The sequence below is a fragment of the Eschrichtius robustus genome, chromosome 19, assembly GCF_028021215.1.
Source record: "Eschrichtius robustus isolate mEscRob2 chromosome 19, mEscRob2.pri, whole genome shotgun sequence".
Lineage (NCBI taxonomy): Eukaryota > Metazoa > Chordata > Mammalia > Artiodactyla > Eschrichtiidae > Eschrichtius > Eschrichtius robustus.
The window spans coordinates 53,529,052-53,549,358 of record NC_090842.1 but is presented as its reverse complement, the minus strand read 5'-3'; the positions used below and the strand labels follow the sequence as shown (position 1 = coordinate 53,549,358).

The 20,307-nt window shown below is 51.0% G+C and overlaps 2 protein-coding genes across 6 annotated transcripts; both read right to left on the bottom strand.

Moving 5' to 3' along the window:
• Window positions 1-441: 441 nt before the first annotated feature.
• Window positions 442-2,802, bottom strand: ETV2 (ETS variant transcription factor 2). Of its 3 annotated transcripts, none has more exons than XM_068528615.1 (6): window positions 2,733-2,802; window positions 2,553-2,638; window positions 2,182-2,251; window positions 1,467-1,925; window positions 908-1,020; window positions 442-661 (listed from the first exon to the last, which is right to left on the bottom strand). In XM_068528615.1, exons 1-6 carry the CDS (start codon window positions 2,800-2,802, stop codon window positions 461-463), a joined length of 999 nt encoding a protein of 332 aa, XP_068384716.1. In that variant the 3' UTR covers window positions 442-460. The 3 variants fall into 3 exon arrangements, with proteins under 3 accessions (XP_068384716.1, XP_068384715.1, XP_068384717.1); XM_068528614.1 differs by having other exon boundaries at window positions 2,182-2,258; window positions 2,557-2,638; XM_068528616.1 differs by lacking the exons at window positions 1,467-1,925; window positions 2,182-2,251 and having other exon boundaries at window positions 2,561-2,638.
• A 3,659-nt stretch (window positions 2,803-6,461) lies between these two features.
• On the bottom strand, window positions 6,462-14,012 carry RBM42 (RNA binding motif protein 42). Of its 3 annotated transcripts, none has more exons than XM_068528583.1 (10): window positions 13,789-14,012; window positions 13,408-13,552; window positions 12,019-12,103; window positions 11,849-11,923; window positions 10,269-10,334; window positions 10,016-10,191; window positions 9,188-9,520; window positions 8,752-8,869; window positions 6,797-6,991; window positions 6,462-6,705 (listed from the first exon to the last, which is right to left on the bottom strand). In XM_068528583.1, the coding sequence occupies exons 1-10, from the start codon at window positions 13,914-13,916 to the stop codon at window positions 6,593-6,595; spliced, it is 1,434 nt and encodes a 477-aa protein (XP_068384684.1). In that variant the 5' UTR covers window positions 13,917-14,012; the 3' UTR covers window positions 6,462-6,592. The 3 variants fall into 3 exon arrangements, with proteins under 3 accessions (XP_068384684.1, XP_068384685.1, XP_068384686.1); XM_068528584.1 differs by having other exon boundaries at window positions 10,016-10,170; XM_068528585.1 differs by lacking the exon at window positions 10,269-10,334 and having other exon boundaries at window positions 10,016-10,170.
• Window positions 14,013-20,307: the final 6,295 nt, after the last annotated feature.

Genomic DNA, 20,307 nt, shown 5'->3' with positions numbered 1-20,307 from the left:
AGTAGTTCCTAGAACAGGGTAGGCTCTCCTTGGGGTCTGAGTTCTATGGCCCCCAGCTTGGAGTGGAGAAACAGAGTAGGTGGTTTTGGGGCGTAAGCACTAGGTCTAATTCCTTGATGGTTCCTAGCACTGGGAGGTCACACAGTAAGCCCTTTTTGGAGTGAGTCCTCTCTTCAAGGTGGGGACAGTAAATAAACTCGAAAGTTAGTGATTGGGTCTGATTCTTGTGCAAGTCCCAGTACAGGGCAGGCACACAGTAGGCAGGCCCAGTGGGGACTGTCTGATTCCTCTGCGTGTCCCATGACACAGTGAGCACACGGTAGGTCCCCCGGTGTGTTTTGGGATCACACGGGTCTGTGGAGGCGATGTGGGTGTGCTAGTGCACACAGGCCCCCTAGCAGACATAGTATCAGTGGGAAGGATTCAAACAGCACGCACAACGATGCTTGACCGTGCATTTTTATTGAGTCGTTGCTCCCTGTCCGCTCTCCACGCAGTCGGGATAGACTAGGCCAGGCACGCGGCCCCCGAAGCGGTACGTGTACTTGCGCCCCCCGCTCTTGCGCACGATGTCGCGGCGGTAGTAGTAGCGCAGACCTCGGCTCAGCTTCTCGTAATTCATGCCGGGCTTCCTCTTGCGCTCGCCCCACAACCGCGCCACCTAGGGCGGAGGCCGGGCTTAGTCTGAGGGGGCGGGAGAGGTGGGGAGTGGGAGGGGCTTGACAATGGATGGGTGGGGCGGGGTCGGGGTTCTGGTCTGTCAGCATGGGGGTTAGGCCCGGCGGAGCGGGGCGGAGTTGAGGGCGAGGCTGGGGGCGGGGCCTAGCACTAGGCGAAGTGCTGGCGGGGCTAAACTGAACACCGGGAGACCCGGGCGGGACTAAGCGGGTCTGGGAGGCTGCCCCACCTCTTTGGGGTCGCAGAGTTGGAACTCGCGGCTATTGCCCGTCCAGCGGATGCAGCTGCTACGCGCCCCGTCGTGGAGTAGCTCCAGGAGGAACTGCCACAGCTGAATGGGACCTGCGGGGTGGAGGCAAGTGAACACTCAGGTTTCCTGGCCCCAGATCATGTCGCTTCGATGACCCAGGAATCCGGATCCCCTCCTCCTCGGGGACCGAGTCTGGATTCCTCCATCTAAGGGACCTAAGAGTTGGCCTTGGGGACCCAGGCATCGGGGCCCCCATCTTGGAGATTTAGGAGTTTGGCTGCCCCATCTTGGAGACCCAGGTATCCATAGCCTCATCTCTTTCCTCTTGCCTAACGCAGGAGCCTAGGTCCTCGTTCCTTGCTCCCGGGAAGACTACCCGTGTCTTAGTCTTCTCCTCCCTGGGGACCCAAGAGGAGGGCCACCTCCCCCTCCTCTCTCGAGCCCCGCCAGTTTCCCGGTCCCGCCCCCTTTGGCGCCTAGGCCCCGCCTCACTAGACTCCGGCTTCGCTCCCTTGGGACAAAGTGTCTCGGACCTCACCTCGGTGGTTAGCTTTGGGGTAACAAGCCAAGGTTACGCGGTCCGACTGCTGGCTCGGTTCGGAGGAAGTGGTGAGATCTGAAGTCTGGTACTCCTTCGAAGAGGTGGTGCAGTCCGTATGCAGCCCCGAGTCCCAGGAGATGGTATAGTCCGATCCCGCAGGCCCGCCCCACGAACTGGTAGAGTCGGCGGGCGGCTCCCCGCCGAGGCTCTTGCCCCAGTAGGTGGCGCCGTCCGGGCCAACAGAATAGTCCCAGCTGGTGGAGCTGGCGGCGACCCGGGCGCCCGACCACGAGTTGGCACTTCCCGCGGAGGTGGCGCAGCTCTGGGCGGCTGCCCCTTTAGAGCCAGCCCAGAGGGCGGGACCCAGGGCCTGGGAGACGCGGCTCCAAGGGACCGAGCCGGTGCACGGCAGGTCTGTCCAGTCTCCCGACCACGGAAGAGCCTGAGGGGCGGGTTCTGTGAGGACGAACGGACCCCAAGTTTGAGGAGCCCAGGTGTCCCGATCCCTGGCCCCCTCGGGGGTTCTAGGGCTCGAAGCTCTCAGCCCTCGCCCCTGGGGCCCCACGCTCCAGGATCTCGGTCATGCCACCTTAAGGACACAGGCGTCCCCCGTCCTATCCCCGTTCCCCCTCAAAGATCGGGGAGTCTAAACCTCTAGTCACAGTGGAGGACCCCAGTCCCCTCCTCCCCCCGCCTCTCCGCACACACTCACCCGCCCCCCATGGAGCTTCTGGGTACGGTAATGCGGAGCCCCAGTCCGGCTGTGGGAGCCCTGCGAGGGATAGGACGTAGCAGAGTTTAGGGAATGGTGTGCACAATGGCTAGAGACTCCCCTCAGCCACTCAACCCAGTGGTCCTTATTTGTCAGGGACCGAGAGTTATTACCCCCGGCCCCTACTCACTCAGACCTGGGACTCAGGAGGCTGTCTGGGCCCCTCCTCCTCCTTCTCCTTCAGCCTCTTGAGTTCAAGCCCACACCCCTCTCCCGGCTCAACCCCAGGAGTCCAGGCACGCCCCCTTCCTCCCTTAGACTTAGACGCCCAGCCTCTCACCTTCTTCCCCAGCGCTCAGGGGTCCCAGCCCACAGACACTTTTCCAACATGTCTCAGCTGTCAGCGTGTCCCCTTGGAGTGCCAGTTCGGGGAAATAGAAGTCGAGTTCAGCTCCTTCTGCAGGCAGGAAGGTTAGGGCCCCGTCAGGGTCAGTGGAAGCGCCCACCTGAGCACCCTCCCCACACACATTGTCTCAGCCCCAGCAGCCTACCCGGCCCTGACAGCCTGCTCCCCAGGGGCACTTGCTGTGGTGATGCTTCATCCCAGTTCCACAAATCCATGGCTGCTCGTGGTGAATGTTCTGGGTCAGAAAAAACAAAAAGGGCACAGGGTAAGCTGGTGACACTTAGGGACCCTGGGGTCTGAGCCCCATCCCTTGCTTCACTCAGAGGAGTCCAGGCCTCTGCTCCCTCCTTCCCCAGGACCCTGGATTGTTGGCCTCCAGTGTCCTTTTCTCTCAGACCAGGAGTTAAGGGCCCCCAGACACCCAGACCCAGGAATCCAGGCCCCCAGACACCCAGACTTCCAGTCCCCAGTTCACAGCTCACCTCTGGCAGGTCCCTCTGCCCTCAGCCGGGGGTCTCAGCCCCATTTCATACCATGCGCCCCCTCCCCCCGGGGGCCTGGGCAGGGGGGAATTTTCCAAGACGTCAGAGCTGGGGGTCGCAGCGGGGGTCGAGTTGCAGGGGCTGAGGCGGGGCCGAGCTGTGTCACCCCCGCCCCACTCCCCTCTGCCCCCAGAGATGGCCGTCCGCCTCCACGGTAGCTTTGGCTGTCCTCCCGCAGGGGTGGCTTGGACTTGAACAGGAGCTTGGGAAACAGCGGGCTGGGCGAGACCGGGGTGAGGAGGGGTGTTTCCGGGGTGACTGGGGCGGGGTGGGGGGCTTGGGGACTTGATCCTGTGACATGGGAGGTGGTGGGGGAGGAGAGCCTGGGGTCAGCTGGGCTGCGCCAGGCTTATCTGCAACAGGAAGGGGGATTTCCGGCCAGACCCCCAGCGGGCAGACGTCACAATCCACAGGGGGCCTGTGGGGGTAGATTGACCTGGGATCCTCCACCAGGCCCACTTCTCCCCTTCTGAGGGCTTTGAGGGGAAGTCCTAGGGCTGCTTCCGAGGACAGTAAGAACACAGTATAAACAATAGCAACAGTGATAATAATAGCTAACATTTATTGGGGGCTCATTACATGCCACCGGCTGTGCCCTGGGCCTTTGTTTAATCCTCTTACCAGGTAGGTACTAGTCTTATCCCGATTTTATGAAAGGGGAAATTGAGGAGGAATTCCTCCCACTTTTCTTCATCTCCAGAACCCATGCCCTTCACTGCTGTAACACTTCAGGACAAATGGGGAAATTTGAATATGAACTGAATATGAGATATAGAATTAGTCATTTTCTTAGATGTGATAATGGTATTATGATATGAAAGGTATCTCTATAAGGAACACTGAGATATTTAGGGGTGAAGTATTGTGTCTGTAACTTGTTTCCAATGCTTCAGCAAAAAAACAAACCGTGTATACTTGCGACATGTACATACACACGTGCAATATCTGGGACACAGTTATACCAAAAAATTATTTGTTGTCTTAAGTTCAAATTTAACTAGGTGCCCTGTATTTTTATTTCCTAAATCTGGCAACCCTAAACCCTGGTAGCTTGGCTTCAGAGCCTGCGCTTGTACCCATCCTGCAATATTGATAAGTAAATATTTACCATTAAAAATAACCTCTTTAATATGGGCCATTTCCAATATTCACCCAGTTCAATCACTAACCACTTGCCATTCTGGGGGTGGGAGGAGTGGGGGGTGTGGGCACTGCCCTTCTCTGTTACACGAGGGAAGCTGGGCCTCGACGGGAAGAGCAACTTACTAGGTCACACAGTGGGTGGTTGTGGGGCTCCTGGGATTGGACCCAGCGCTGGTTGAACCACAGAGCCCTCGGGCATCACCGGTCCTTCCATCCATCTAACCCAGGGGTCTGAAAGGAGTCTCCACCAGCTGTGCCCCACCAGGCCTGGAGCCTCCTCTCCCTGAAGCTGGCCTCTTTCCTGTCTGTATGTATCTGTCTCCCCATGTCTCTCTGCCCTGGGTTGACGTCCCTGGCCCTGGGTCTCTGTTGTACCAGGCCTGACTGCAGTAACTTTTTTTTTTTTTTTGGCCACACCTCACAGCTTGTGGGATCTTAGTTCTCTGACCAGGGATTGAACCTGCGCCCTCAGCGGTGAAAGCGAGGAGTCCTAACCACTGGACCCCAGGGAATTCCCCCAAGTCTCTTCTGATGTCTCAGTCCCTCCCCATCTGTCTTTAAGTGTTCTAATCTCTCTCCCTATCTCCTTATCTGTTTCCATCTCTTTCCCTCCCTGGGTTTTATCCCCATCTGCCTTCCCATTGTACTGCCTCAGACCCACAGTTCTCGTCTCTTCCTGTCTCCCTCCCCACCTCTCTGTCTCTGCTCACTACATCCCCTCCATTTTGGTTCTTTTGTCTCTCAACCCCATTGATCTTTTTCTCTCTCCCCTCAGGACTTAAATGCACACATTTAAAACCCGCCTTTCTGGAATCATTCCTCTTTCCATCTCCTCCTTTGCCTGCAGTGAATAGAAGAGGGTCAGGAGTAGGGAGGGCAAGTGATGTGGGGATGGGGTTTGAGGGTTCTGGAGCTGGGTGGTCCAGCCCAGGTGGCAGGGGGCTGAAGGGTACTTCCTGCCATTGATGGGAGGCCCTCACCCCTCTAACCAGACTGGAAAATGTGACATCAGAGGGGGCAGTAAGGGAGGAAGACAGGAACTGAGGAAATTTGACACCTTTCCTGGGTAACTGGCTTCCCTCAGAAGCCTTGGCATTGTTTCTCCCCTCCCTCCCAAGCCCCTTCCCAATCAGGGGTTCTGATGGCTGTGTCCCAGGGAGGCCCTCATCCCCTCCCCATGCCATTTCCCTCCTTTGCCTGGTCACTGCTCCAGCCTCCTTCCAGAACCCCAGAGTCTTCTGAAGTGAAAATCTGTGATGCTAGTCCCCTGCTTGAACTTTGTCTCAACTTCTCAAGGCTGGCTGCTTTCAGGGTAAAGTCTAAGCTCCCAGTTTGGCATTCAAGTTCCTGCATGGACACTTCTTCAGACAGGCAGAGACAAGCGTGGAGCTGGGAAACAGGAGTTGGGGAGAAACTTACAGATGCAGAGAGAGAAGACAGACTCAGAGAGATACACTTAGAGACAAGAAACAGAGGGGCACTCACAGAGAAACAGAGGAGACACAGAGAAACACTCAAAGAGATAGAGCAGAAGTTGGCTGGATTTTGGCAGAGTGAAGAAACTAGAAAACAGTCTCAGAGACCTAGAGGGTGACAACTGCAGAGACTAGGAGAGAGAACGACAGGAAGAGAATGAGACAGTCTCAGAAGTGGCCAGTGCCTTGAGGTAGCCCCTCCCTGACTCCCAGGATGGCTCCCATCCCAACCCTGATCACTCTGGGCTGTGACTGTCCGGCTACGGCCCTATCTTCTGCCACTGGACCATGAACTTGGAGGGAACAGGGCCTGTGGCTGTTTAAGTCACCATTGTGTCCCCAGCACTGTCCAGGCCCTTGATGAGGGTCTGCTGAATGGATGAAAGCCTGGAAGGCTGTGAGCTCCAGAAGGGCAGGGCCCAGAAGACCCCCTTATCTTGGTGCTGAGAACACAGGGTGGAGTCAGAAGACCACAGGTTTGAGCCTCTGCTTGGCTTCGGCCTTGCCCTAAGCCTCTACTTCCTCCTCTGTGGAACAGGCTGCACTGGACGTGCACTTAAGAGGTTTCAAGAAGATGTAAGGGGCATGCAGCAGGGACCGAAAAATGCCCATCTGCATGTTTGTCTGAGTAAACTTTCAAGGCTCCCCACTATTCCCAGAGTGGCGGATGCTAAGCCCTGCCCCCCAAAGAGTGCTTCCAAGCCTAGCCAAGGATGGAAATGAATGTAAATTTATTGAAACTGGTTTTGGGGAGGATGGGTGGGTGGATAGTTGAGGATTTTCCAAAGAACTGTGGGGAGGAGCCAGCGCCCGGCCGGGTGGGAGCGGGTGCCCGGCCACAGACCCTATCTCAGGCCCAATTTCTTCTTCTCCTTTTGCTTCTTGCGCACCACGTCCAGGTTCCGGTCCTTCCACATGCTCTTGCGCAGCTTGATGGGGCGTGAGCCCACATACTTCCCTGTGGGAGGGAGGGTTCATGGTCAGGCTTGGGGTCAGGCTCAGGCCAGATGCCTGCCATGCCCACTGACCCCAGGGAAGGCTGCACCCACCATTCATCTCACGCATGGCGCGCACATAGTCACTGGGGTCCTTAAAGCTGACGAAGCCATAGCCCTTGGTTTTGCCCGTGCGCTTGTCGCGGATCACCTTAGCCTTAAGGAAGGATGGGAAGCGGCTGAAGGCTCGTGCCAAGATGTCATCATTCACCTCATTGCCCAGATCCCCACAGAAGATTCGGAAGTCATCTGGGGTTGGGAGAGAGGAGGTCAGAGGATACAGATGTCTGGCCCAGTCTTATTTAAATGACCCCACCTTCTCTGGAAACAATCACCAAGCCCTCTTCCTCTGTATGCCCAGCAGTCTCTGCCTGGGGCCCTCTTGGTCATAACAGCCAATGCCTGTATAGTATTTACCCTGTGCCAGGCTCTCTGCTGAGCACCCATGAGGTTTTAACACAACTGGCACTCTCAACAACCCTTTACACCAAGGCACAGAGAGGTCAAGTCACCCGCCCCAAGTTAATCAGGAAGCAGCAGAGCTGGGACAAGAACTCAGGCATCTGGCTCCAGAGTCCTCACTTTTAACTAACTGCCCTGCCCTGCCCCAGCCCAGGGCCAGCTCACCCATTCCCACGATGAAGCCCCTACCTTCGTCATCCCACCCCTGGCCCGTCCTCTAAGCCCACAGCATCCTTTGGTCTCCTGAACACCTCCCCATGGACATTCCCTGGGCGCCTGACACCCACTGGCTCCCATAATGGCACCCCGGTACCACAGACTTCATCGTTCCTCAGCTCTGCTTCCTCTGCAAAGCCCACTCTAATCCCTCTTGAGTCCCTGAAACCTGAACATACTGCCTGATTCTTCTCCACGGCCAACTTCAGCTGCCATTCCTGGACATATCCCCTGGGCTGGGCCTGAGCCTCGACCAAATGTGCTCAAGCCCAAAGAATCCCTTCCCCCATGAGCATATACTATTACCATCCCCTTGTTGGAGATGAGGAAAATGAAACTTGAAGGGCTAAGTGACTTGCCCAAGGTCACAGAACTAGGGCCTACAGCCTGCACTGGCCACATCTGGGCCGGCGCTGCCATGGCTCTGGCCTGGGGTGGGTAGACGGTCCCAGGGAAAGAGGCAGAAGTCAAGGACTAGGATGGGAGGTAGGCCCCTCTCCTTGGCTACCACTGTGGTTGCCCCATAGCTCTGGTGGTGACTGAGGACACTCTTTGAGAACAAGTTAGTTTACCCCAGGCAGAAATAATCTGACAAACTTAGAGGGTGGGACCTTCTACAAACCAACCAGTCTGAACACTTCAAAAACTATTATACATAAGACAAAGCAGTGGGAAGGAGACAATTCTCATTAAAAAATAATCTAGTGACACAAAACTGCATGTATCCTCGTTCAGGGGAAAAACAGCTATAATATACTTTGGGGACAACTGGGAAAATATGAATATAAACAGAATATGAGATGCCACAGAATTATTGTTAATTTTCTTAGATGTGTTAATCGTGTAATGATATGAAAGAAAATATCACTTTTCTTAGGAGATGAATACTGAAGTATTTAGGAGTGAAGTGATAACTTCATTTATAATTTACTTCAAATGACTGAGCAAAAACCAAAAAGATACAAACACATGGAGAGTTAAAGTGAATACAGCAAAGTGTTAATCGCTGAATCTAGGTGGTAGATATATAGTTGTTAACTGTGCAGTTCAGTATTTAAAATTTTTCATAAAAAGTTAGGAGACAAAAGGATGCTCTTTCACTTTTAGCAAGCCAGGCCCCTCATGAATGACACAGAGGCCAGAAGGTCCTAGGCGCCAATCCCCTCCACCAAGTTCTGTTCAGTGGCCGGGCGAGGGCCTGCGCCCGGTGTCCTAGTCTGGCTCGCCCCGAGGTGGGCTAACAACAGTGCTGCCCTGCAGAGGGGTGTGCAGTTACCTGGGTCGCCTTCGCTTGGTGGAGCAGCACAGACCCCGCACTCGAGCCCGCTTACCTGCATCCCACTCCAGCAGGCTGGGGTCCTCCCAGCTGCTCCCAGCTGCTGTGCGAATGCAGCGTTTCAATTTCTCTGGCTTTCCTTTCTTCTTGTCCTCACCTAGAGGCTCTGGGACCTGCAGAGGAAAGGGATGGGGTGCAAAGGGCTTGATGCTGGAGTCTGCTGGACCCGTCTGCCTTCTTCATGTTCTCCCACTTTCCTCTGCCCGCCCGGTCCTCCCGCCTCCATAGCTGGGGCACTGGATGTGCCGCTGGGTGTCAGGTGTGTGTGTCTGCCTCCCTCTTCCCCACGTCCTCCCAACCCCTCCAATTTCCTGGGTCCCTCCTACCTCCACAGATAGAAGATGACATGTGTTTCTGCGTGAAGAAGCCCCTGGGCTCCTGTCTGCCCAACCAGCCCTTTCTGTGCCCCCACTGCTCTGCTCCCTGCCTACCTCAAGAGCCATGAGGCCAGGGGGTGGCTCAGGCCGAGGGGGCCGGGGTCTCGGACGCAGGGACAGGAGCTCAGGAATGCGCAGCGGGGGCAGTAGGCCTCGCACAACTTCCAGCGGCAGGGGCAGGGGCTCAGGCTCGGGCAGAGGCATGGCCAGGGCCAGTGGCAGGCTGGGCCCAATGACTGCAGGGCCAGCTGGGGTGCCCCCTGCCCCCACGGCCACCGCTGCGCCAGCCTCCTCCAGCCCGGCCGCTGCCGCCACCACAGCCTCCTCCTTCTCTTTCAGGCCCAACCCCAGGCCGAGGCCCAGCTCTCGGGGTGCTGCTGGCTCTTCCTGTAGGCAAACGGAGGGCGTGAGGGGGGCCAGATCACAGGCTCAGACCTCACTCCCACCTACATCCTACACAACAGAGCAAGGGCCTGGGCGCCAGAGAGCAGGCAAGAGACACCTAGACAGGGAAAGGAGTCTCTAGTTAGAGACAAACACAGGGATAGAGAAACACAGGCAGAGAGACAGACAGACACAGGGACAAAAAAAGACACGAAGACAGAAAAACAGAGACAATCAAAGGAAAAATAGAGATACAGAGAGAGAAGTACACCTGTAACTTGTGTTTTCTCTCTATACTTTCCTTACAAAAAGAAAAAAAACCAGAAAGATACGGCCACAGAAGGAAAGAGGGAAAGACAGAGACAAAGTCAGAGAGTGAGAAGGCAGAGACATGAAAAGCCACGGGAAAGGCAGACTTGGTAGACACAGCCCACCGGCCAGGATGAGGGTCTCTCTGCCCACTGCACCTCTGACCCTCAGTTCCCTGTCCACACTCACCAGAGGAGGCCTCAGAGCAGCCATGGAGCCCAGAGGGGGCCCTGGGGCCCGAGCCATCGGTGGCAGCATCATAGGTGGTCCAGGGGGGCCAGGCAGAGGGGGGCCCACGAGGGCCTGGTGAGGGGGACGCAGAGCCATAGGACGAGGACCACCTGCTGTAGAAGAAAGAGCAGAATCTGTCAGGGTGTTAGTGGGGAAATCGGAGGGCTCGGGGAGGAGTTACGTGGCAGGATGGTGACCCTGGCCCCCTCACCTGCTCTCTGCAGCACGTGAGGGATGAAGGCTGGATGCAGAATAGGGGCCCTCTGGGGGGCCGCAGCTGTGGGAGAGATGGGGGTGTGTGTCAAGGGGGACTGGGGCACTTGGGGCAAGGTGTGTGCTTGTGGGTACTCTCAGAACCAAGAAATCTGGAGAAGAGCCTGGGGAGCCTTCTGGGAGATGTAGGGCTCTTTTCATTTGTTCATTCACCAAAAACTTACCACTGATGATTTCCTCTGGGCCTGGCCCTGTCCTGTGCAATGCTAGGGACACACCAAAGACCAAGGGCTCTAAGGGAGCTCCTGGTCCAGAGTAGGAGAGAGCAGACCTATCACCAGAGTGACAGCCAGAGCGATCAGGGCTGGGATGGGGGAAAGCCCAGGCAGGGTGATGGAGGCTGGGAGTGGGGAGCCCAGGAAGCAGTGGGAGCTCAGAAGACCTACGCCAGGGGGACTAGAGAAGGCTTCCTGGAGAAAGGGACCTGTGAGCTGAGACCCAAAGGATAATGAAGAGTTGGTCAGGCAAAGGGTGAGTTTGGAAATATTACTAGCAAGGAGAACATTTATAAACAAAAATTTTTCCCTTTTCAGTTTAGTGTAATCGTAATAGAGGAAGTTAGAGTTGGAGAGCATCATAGGAGAATGGTCAAGAGGTCAGTAGGCATCCAAGCAGTCTTGTTGGCTGAACCGTGTATGTCCTCTGGAGGGCACTGGGGAGCCACAGCAGGGTTGGAAGCTGGGCAGGGGACTAGGTCAGATATGCACTTTGATCAAAACCATACTAAAGCGTAGGAGGTGTTAAACCTTCTCAGGTATCAGATAAAAAAGTGTAACAGGATTTAAGTAGCACAATTAACAAGTACGATCTAACAGAGATCATACCAGAACTTTACAGAACACATATCCTTTTCATACACGTAAGGAAATACTAATGTCACAAAAATTGTGTGTATAAAGGTCATCTCAACAACACAAAGTAAGAGTGAGTGACCTGTGGAGAGGACAGATTTTAGTTGACTTTGGTTAGCTTGACTTGGGTTTAGTTGATAGGTTTTGGAAGATTAAAGTTGGGTGACAATGAGCAGGGGAGAGAAGGGACCTCAACAAGAGCCTTGCTGGTATATCCCAGCAATGTTTGGGGCTCCTGAGGAGGAAATGGAGATCTCTCTCTGCAAGGGGCTGGGTGATGTAGGGTCTTGACTGCCAGGTGAGGAGCACAGGTGCTTGTTTGATGGTTTGTCCATCCCATCAACAGAGCATGTAATACTTACTAGCTGGCATGGACCTTATATTTTAGAGAAAGCAAAAGATGATAACCATAATAAATAAATTGTACAACTGTTCTAAAGCATGAAGTGCTATGAAGAAACACAGCAAAGGGTAAGGATTAGGAGTGACAGTAAGGGGGTTGGTTTGCAGTGATCAAGTGAAGCCTTACTAATGCCAAACTGACAAAGTACACGATCAGGTTTATGCTTTAGAAAGACGATGACATCATGGGGATGAAATGGAGAGGGTGAAGTAGTTGAAACAAGAGTGCTTGGTGAAATGTGGGATTTCCTGGCCCCAGACCTACCTGCTCGCCGCAGGAACATGGCTTCTCGAGCCTCTGGACTGTCCAGGTGACTCCGATCACCAGGACCAAAGCCAACTGTTGGGAGGGGAGAGATGAGGATGGTTGGAGGAGAGTCCCAGGCATCCCTTTTTCACCACACTGCTGCCCTCACTCCACCACTCCTTACTTACCTGGGCCCACAAAAGGTGGGCCACCCACCATGGGAGGAACCACTGTGGCTGCAGCAGCTGCTCGGGCTTCCAGAGTCTGTTGGACCTGTTGGAGAGGAGGCTGGGGTGAGGGGCATGATTCAGTGCCCCCAAGCTGCCCTGGCAGGCTCACCTGGGAGGCCAAGGGTTTCATTCTTTGCACTCTGTGGCTATCTATCAAACTTTAGGTCTCAGCTAAAACATCACTTTTCAGAGAGGTTTTTGGGATCACACTAGCCGAAGGTGTCCTTAGCCCCTCCCAGTTGCAACTTCTCTCATCATCCTGCTTCATCTTCCCCAAAGCACTTAGCACTACCTGAAATTATGTCTAGCGTGTCCTCCTTCTCTCCCGTGCCACCTCCCTGGTCCAAGCCACCATTATCTCTTGCCTAGAGTATTATGGTAGCCTCTTCCTCAGACTCCTTGATTCTGCCCTGGCCCCCTACAGTCTGTCCTCCAAACACAGCCAGAGTGACCCTGGTGACATCTAAGTTGGATCACATCACCCCACTGCTCAAAACCCTTCAACTGCTTCCCATCTCAGAGTAAAAACCAAGGTCCTTATGATGACCAACAAGGTCCTACTAGATCTGTCTCTATCACCTCTCTGTGCTGATCTCCTCCCACCCTCTCCCTTGCTCACTGCATTCCAGCCACACTATTCTCCCTGCTGTTCCTTGAACATGTCAGGTATGCACCTACCTCATGGCCTTTGCATTGGCAGTTCTCTCTGCTGGGAATACTCTTCCCCTGGATATCTGCCTGGTTCCCTCCATCATGCCCTTTACATCTTTCTGTAAATGTCACCTCCTCAGAAAGGCCTTCCCAGATCGCGCTGATAAACCTCTGCCCTTTTTACTCTACTTGGACCTGTCTCTCAGTAGTAAAATGTAAACTCCAAAAAGGTAGTGATTGTTTTTCTGTTTTGTTCTCTGCTATATGCCTAGTGTCTAGAATAGTGCCTAGCGCAGAAAAGGCACTGGAAAATTATCTGTTGAGAGAATGAACAAGTTTCATTTACTTGTTCTCTTTTTAGTAGTCTCTCTCTTCACTACTCATATATACTTAGCTATGGAGCACTTGAATGTGACTAATGAGACTGAGGAACTATTTAACTTTAATATGAATTTTAAATAAATACAAAACATTTCCATTATTGCAGAAAGTTCTACTGGCCAACATGATCTAGAATAAAAGCTCCCAAAGGGCAGAAATATTGTTTGTCTTAGTCACTACTGTGTCCTCAGTGCCCGGCACCTGAAATATTTGTCACACTAATTAATCAACAAGCCAACATGTTAATAGCTCTCTATATACAAACACTGTGTTCAGAGGCAACGTGCTCTATTATATGCGTTAGTTCAGCCGTACCTGCTGGTATGTGTTGGTGGCGATAATTGGGCGGATCACAGGAGCTGCTGGGACTTGCATTGCTTCTACCGTGGGGACGGTGGGCACCGCAGGCACAGCAGTTGGGATTCCTGTAACCGGAGCCCCCAGAACTTCCTGCTCAAACCTGGGGGGGGGGGCAGGACAGACACCACAGCTCAGGACCTTGCACCAATTCTGGAACGCTGGGTATATCGCGACAGCGCCTTCACCCCTGCCAAGCTCTCCTTCTTACTCCCGCCCCCACAATCCCGAAAGTCCCATTTCCCCAAGATAGAGCCATATGTCGGGCCTATCGTGGCCTGGAGGGTCCAGCGCTCTGGCTGTGGGACGGCTCTTATCGCGCCCTGTCGCGGGCCTTACAGGGCCATCTCTGCCTCCATCTCCTTCAAGCGTTCCTCGCCGCTCTTGCCCGGGATGCCAGCACCAGGGCCCGGGACCACAGGTCCTCCTGCACCCGGGAGTCCCGGGGCTGGCCCCGCCCCGGCCATCGCTGCTGCCGTCGCTGTCGCCGCTACTACCGCCTTAGCTCAGTCGCCTCCGCCGGTTCCGCTGTGTACTCTCTGGCTTCGTCAGGGTGGGCGCCAGCGGATGACGTCTCAGCGAAATTGACGAGCGCCGGTACATGACATAATGCGCCAACGGGGCTCGCCAACGGGGATCGAGGGCCAATGAGAACCCGCCACACCCGAAGGGCCCGCCCCAAGGAGGAATATAGGCCAATCAGAGTGCCGGAAAAACGAGTTTTACGGAAGAATCTGAGTCTATGAGAGTGCAGCCCAGCGAGACAGCCACGCCTTCATGGAGGAACACGGGCTAATGAGAGTGCTGTAAAGTCAGTTGTCCCCGTTCCTGAAGTGGAAACTTGATCTTTAAGAACTCAGGAAAGTTCGGAGGTCCCGCCCTTGCCACCGCGAGGCCCGTTCCGGAAGATTTAAGACACACTGAAATCCGAATCATCCCACGGCTGGACGAGGCTGGATATAGCTGGGGGCCGTGGTCGCCCACTCTGGGGTAGACGGACACGCTACCAGACAGTGAGTCCCAGAAAAACCAGGGACATGATGTGGGAAGCTCAGATGAGGTGCCTGACTCAGGCTTCCTGGAGGAGGTGACGTCTGAAAACTTCTGCTAGATGAAAATGAGAGAGATTCTGGGTAGGAGGAATACAGTTCATGCACAGGCCGAGAGACAGTAGTCAAATGCGTCACCTCAGAAGGTCACGTGTATAGTTTCGGTGTCTGTGCTTTCTAGGGACACAGCTGACCCCTCCTTTTTTTTTAGTCCTCAAAATGTTTTATGAATATTTTCAAAAATACACAACAGTAGGGAGAATAATATAATGAACATCCACGTACCTCTCAACAATTACTAATATTCTACCCTTCTTGTTTCGTCTATACTTATTTTATTTTTTTGCTTTACATTATAGCAAATTCCAGACGTCTATCAGTTCACCCATAATTGCTTCATGATGTCTTTCTAACATAAGGAGTATTTAAAAGGAAACAAAACAAAAACAGCAGTTTCACACCCAAAAAAATGGGTATCTTAGTATCATCTAACACCCAGACTGAGTTCAATTTTCCCTGCCTCAAAATGTCTTTATACAGGGGACTTTCCTGGTGGCGCAGTGGTTAAGAATCTGCCTGCCAATGCAGGGGACACAGGTTTGAGCCCTGGTCTGGGAAGATCCCACATGCCATGGAGCAACAAAGCCCGTGAGCCACAACTACTGAGCCTGCGCTCTAGAGCCCGCGAGCCACAACTACTGAAGACTGTGCACCACAACTACTGAAGCCCGCTCGCCTAGAGCCTGTGCTCTGCAACAAGAGAAGCCGCTGCAATGAGAAGCCCGCGCACTGCAACAAGGAGTAGCCCCCGCTTTCCGCAACTAGAGAAAGCCCTAGAGAAAGCCTGCATATAGCAACGAAGACCCAACGCAGCCAAAAATAAATAAATAAATAAATAAATACATAAATAAATAAAAACAAAACCAAAACTTAATGTTACCGCTTGCCTTGGTTTCTTGAAGCTCCAGTTTGAATCAGCATAAATGAATGCTTTGTTAAAATACTTTGTTTGCTTCTGTGCTAGAGATGTTATAAGAAAAGAATAGGATGCCTTAAAAAAATGATTATTAACTAGAGTCCATACTTTATTCAGTTTTCCTAGTGTTTACCTAATCTCTTTTCTGTTTAAGCATCCCATCCAGGATAACACATAACATTTAGTTGTCGTGTTTCGTTAGGCTCTTCTTGCCAGTGACAATTTCCTACTCTTACTTTTTCCTGACTTTCATAGTTTTGAGGAGTACTGGTCACGTAATTTGTAGAATGTTCCTCATTTGGGATCTGTCTGATGTTTTTCTCATTATTAGGTTGGGGTTATGCTTTTTTTTGGGGGGGGGGAGACCACAGAGGTAAAGTGCAATTTTCATCATATCATACCAAGGGTACATACTGTCAACCTGAATTATTATTGTTAACTTTGATCTCCTGAAGTAGCACTTGTCAGATTTCTTTACTATAAAATTACTTTTTAAAAACTCCCTGGGCTTCCCTGGTGGCGCAGTTGTTAAGAATCTGCCTGCCAGCTCATGCAGCTCAATATAAAAAAAAAACCCAATCCAAAAATGGCCAGAAGACCTAAATAGACATTTATCCGAAGAAGATATACAGATTGCCAACAAACACATGAAAAGAGGCTCAACATCACTAATCATTAGAGAAATGCAAATCAAAACTACAATGAGGTATCACCTCACACCAGTCAGAATGGCCGTCATCAAAAAATCTACAAACAGTAAATGCTGGAGAGGGTGTGGAGAAAAGGGAACCCTCTTGCACTATTGGTGGGCATGTAAATTGATACAGCCACTATGGAGAACAGTATGGAGGTTCCTTAAAAAACTAAAAATAGGGCTTCCCTGGTGGCGCAGTGGTTGAGAGTCTGCCTGCCAATGCCGGGGACACGGGTTCGAGCCCTGGCCTGGGAAGATCCCACATGCCGCGGAGCAACTAGGCCTGTGAGCCACAATTACTGAGCCTGCGCGTCTGGAGCCTGTGCTCCGCAACAAGAGAGCCCGCGCACCGCGATGAAGAGTGGCCCCCACTTGCCGCAACTAGAGAAAGCCCTCGCACAGAAACGAAGACCCAACACAGCCATAAATAAATAAACAAATAAATAAAAATTAAAAAAAAAAAACTAAAAATAGAACTACCATATGACCCAGCAATCGGCTACTGGGCACATACCCTGAGAAAACCATAATTCAAAAAGAGTCATGTACCACAATGTTCATTGCAGCACTATTTACAATAGCCAGGACGTGGAAACAACCTAAGTGTCCATCGACAGATGAATGGATAAAGAAGATGTGGCACACACATACAATGGAATATTATTCAGCCATAAAAAGAAACAAAATTGAGTTATTTGTAGTGAGGTGGATGGACCTAGAGTCTGTCATACAGAGTGAAGTAAGTCAGAAAGAGAAAAACAAATACCATATGCTAACACATATATATGGAATCTAAAAAAAAAAAGGTTCTGATGAACCTAGGGGCAGGACAGGAATAAAGACGCAAATGTAGAGAATGGACTTGAGGGACACAGGGAAGGGGAAGGTTAAGCTGGGATGAAGTGAGAGAGTAGCATTGACATATACACACTACCAAATGTAAAATAGATAGCTAGTGGGAAGCAGCTGCATAGCACAGGGAGATCAGCTCTGTGCTTTGTGACCATCTAGAGGGGTGGGATAGGGAGGGTGGGAGGGAGATGTAAGAGGGAGGGAATATAGGGATATATATATGCATATAGCTGATTCACTTTGTTATACAGCAGAAACTAACACAACATTGTAAAGCAATTATACTTCAATAAAGATGTTAAAATAAAAAATAAAAAAGAATCCGTCTGCCAGTGCAGGGGACACGGGTTTGAGCCCTGGTCGAGGAAGATCCCACATGCCGCGGAGCAACTAAGCCCGTGCGCCACAACTACTGAGCCTGCGCTCTAGAACCCGCAAGCCACAACTACTGATCCCGCGTGCCTAGAGCCCGTGCTCCTCAACAAGAGAAGCCACCGCAATGAGAAGCCCGCTCTCCGCAACGAAGAGTAGCCCCCACTCGCCGCAACTAGAGGAAAGCCCGCACACAGCAACGAAGACCCAACCCAGCCAAAAACAAACAAACAAACAAACAAATAAATACATTTATATAAAAAAATTAAAAACTCTCTTTTCATGCTCTTTGGAAGGAAGTTACTATGCACAGCCCATACTTAAGGGGTGGAGTAGTTAAGCTCCACCTCCGTGAGAGTGAGATATCTACATAAATTATTTGGAATTCTTTTGCACAGGGGATGTCTATTCTACCCCCTTTATTTCGTTATTAAATCACTTGTATCAGTATGGACTCATGGATATTCTGTACTTTCGGTTATTATACAATACCACTTTAGTTATTTTGTTGCTCAAATTGTTCCAGCTTTTAAAATCCTATTAAAGTCTTTTTTTAACCCGAAAATTTCCCTTCTTCTGCCTTTTTCTTCCTCCCTCCCTCTTTTCTTTCTCTTTCTCCCCCCGCCCCCCCACCCTCTCTTTTTTTGTCTTCTATTTGTTGCAGAAACTGATCAATTGTCCTATAGGACGTCTCACATTTTGGATTTAACTAATTATGTTGTTTCACTTGTTCCTCACTGCCTCCTCTCCCTTTCTTATTTATTGCAGTGACAGAAGCTTGATTAGATTTAGGTTTAATTTGGTAGAAGAATACTTAAGAGGTAATCCTACTGTATCCCATCAGGAGCACATGGTATCTGGTTGTCCTCCTTTGGTGATGCCAAGATTGATCAGCAGTGTGATCCTGTTCCATCCATTTTAAAAAGCTCAACCAACCTTTCCATTAATAGTTTTAGCAGCACTTGATCATCATTACCTGTATCTATTACTTATTAACATATGGAAGATAGTGGTTTTCGAATTTTATCATTCTCTCTGAAATTATTAGTGACTTTTATAAACGTCCTCATCAGGAATTGGGTTACTTGTTCACATACAGGAAAGAAGACAGAAAATGCTTGATTCTTTCCCTATTTTATGTTGGGGGGGGGAAAGAAATGAGTTGGTTACTAACACCCTTCAAAGGTGACCAGTGAGGAATGTGTGTGTGAATATCAATATGAACTGACATTTTCAAACATATTTATGTGCTTCAAGTCATTGCAGTCATTCTTTTTTTTTAAAGATTTATTTATTTATTATTTATTTATTTATATTTATTTTTTTGGCTGCATCGTGTCTTAGTTGCGGCATGTGGGATCTTCACTGAGGCATGTGGGATCTTTTGTTGTGGCGCGCTGGCTCTTCCTTGTGGTGTGTGGGCTTCCCTCTAGTTGTGGCATGCGGGTTTTCTCTCTCTAGTTGGGGCACACAGGCTCCAGGGCATGTGGGCTCTGCAGTTGTGGCGCATGGGTTCCAGAGCGCGTGGGCTCTGTAGTTTGTGGCACGCGGGCTCTAGTTGAGGCGCGTGGGCTCTATAGTTGTGGCACGCGGGCTTAGTTGCCCTGTGGCATGTGGGATCTTTGTTCAAACCCGCGTCCCCTGCATTGCAAGGCGGATTCTTTACCACTGGACCACCAGGGAAGTCCCCATTGCAGTTATTCTAATTGCTGCTCAAAATGTCACATCTTTAGCCAGTGGCAAAGCCTTCATACTGACTCCTGAGTCCTTTTGACTCAACCCCAGTAGTTTTGGAGGACGTCCTTGCTCTCCGGTACAAAATGCTTCATACTCATTTTGCACATTTCCTGCCCCAGACCTAGAACCAGCTACTTCCCCAAGGATCCCTGGTTCCTTTGAGTCAGAAATGGTATTTAGAGGCCACAACCTGGGCACTAGGGTTGCTCATTGTTACTGCGTTGTCATATGTAGAGCTTTTCCGTGGACTTAGCTAGGGAAATATATATATATATATATATATATATATATATATAGTACATATTTATATATATTTATTATACATATTATATATATAGTTTAGAAAGAGAAAACCCCATGAGTTCATTCTAATATTTCCAATTCTAATGAAAGATTACAGGGTATTACTTCTTTGATTTTATATTTGTATCTCTTTTCTTCTTCTTTTTAAAAATATTTATTTATTTATTTGGCTGTGCCGGGTCTTAGTTGCGGCAGGTGGGGTCCTCACCGCCACGTGGGGGGTCCTCAGTTGCGGCATGCGGGACCTTTTAGCTGCAGCATGCGGGATTTTTAGTTGCGGCATGCGAACTCTCAGCTGCCGCATGTGGGATCTAGTTCCCCGACCAGGGAGCGAACCTGGGCTCCCTGTACTAGGAGCCCAGAGTTCTAGCCACTGGACCACCAGGGAAGTCTCGTGTATCTCTTTTCATTTGCATTAAAAACTTAGTCCCCAGTAACATTAGCATAGCTACATATTTGTTTTAGTCTAATATATAATTTCAAAATATATGATGTTGGGTCTCAAAATTTTAAACTATGTATTTTACCAAAATAAAAAAAATCAGTATTATTATGAACAATAAGACTATTTGAAAGTAGGTTGCAGACATCATCCTTAATACTTCAACACATATTCTCTAAGAACATTCTCCCACTTAACCACGATACCATTATCACATCAAAAAAATTTTATAAAGATACAGTATTATCCAATATACCAATCTCTCATTTCTCATATTCAAATTTCCCCAGTTGACTCAAAAATGTACTTTCGCGGGACTTCCCTGGCGGTGCAGTCGTTAAGAATGCGCCTGCCAATGCAGGGGACACGGGTTCGAGCCCTGGTTTGGGAAGATCCCACAGGCCGCGGAGCAACTAAGCCCGTGCGCCACAAC

What these genes read in the sequence shown, in the direction of transcription:
- ETV2 (XM_068528614.1), bottom strand. Translation starts at nt 2,802, where the DNA reads ATGGATTTGTGGAACTGGGATGAAGCATCACCACAGCAAGTGCCCCTG. An exon ending in GAGCAGGCTGTCAGGGCCGG is followed by an intron (nt 2,639 to 2,732) that starts GTAGGCTGCTGG and finishes TCCTGCCTGCAG; the next exon opens with AAGGAGCTGAACTCGACTTC. An exon ending in AGAAGCTCCATGGGGGGCGG is followed by an intron (nt 1,926 to 2,181) that starts GTGAGTGTGTGC and finishes TCGTCCTCACAG; the next exon opens with AACCCGCCCCTCAGGCTCTT.
- RBM42 (XM_068528583.1), bottom strand. Translation starts at nt 13,916, where the DNA reads ATGGCCGGGGCGGGGCCAGCCCCGGGACTCCCGGGTGCAGGAGGACCT. An exon ending in TCACGTGCTGCAGAGAGCAG is followed by an intron (nt 10,192 to 10,268) that starts GTGAGGGGGCCA and finishes ACACCCTGACAG; the next exon opens with ATTCTGCTCTTTCTTCTACA. An exon ending in CGCCATGCGTGAGATGAATG is followed by an intron (nt 6,706 to 6,796) that starts GTGGGTGCAGCC and finishes TCCCTCCCACAG; the next exon opens with GGAAGTATGTGGGCTCACGC.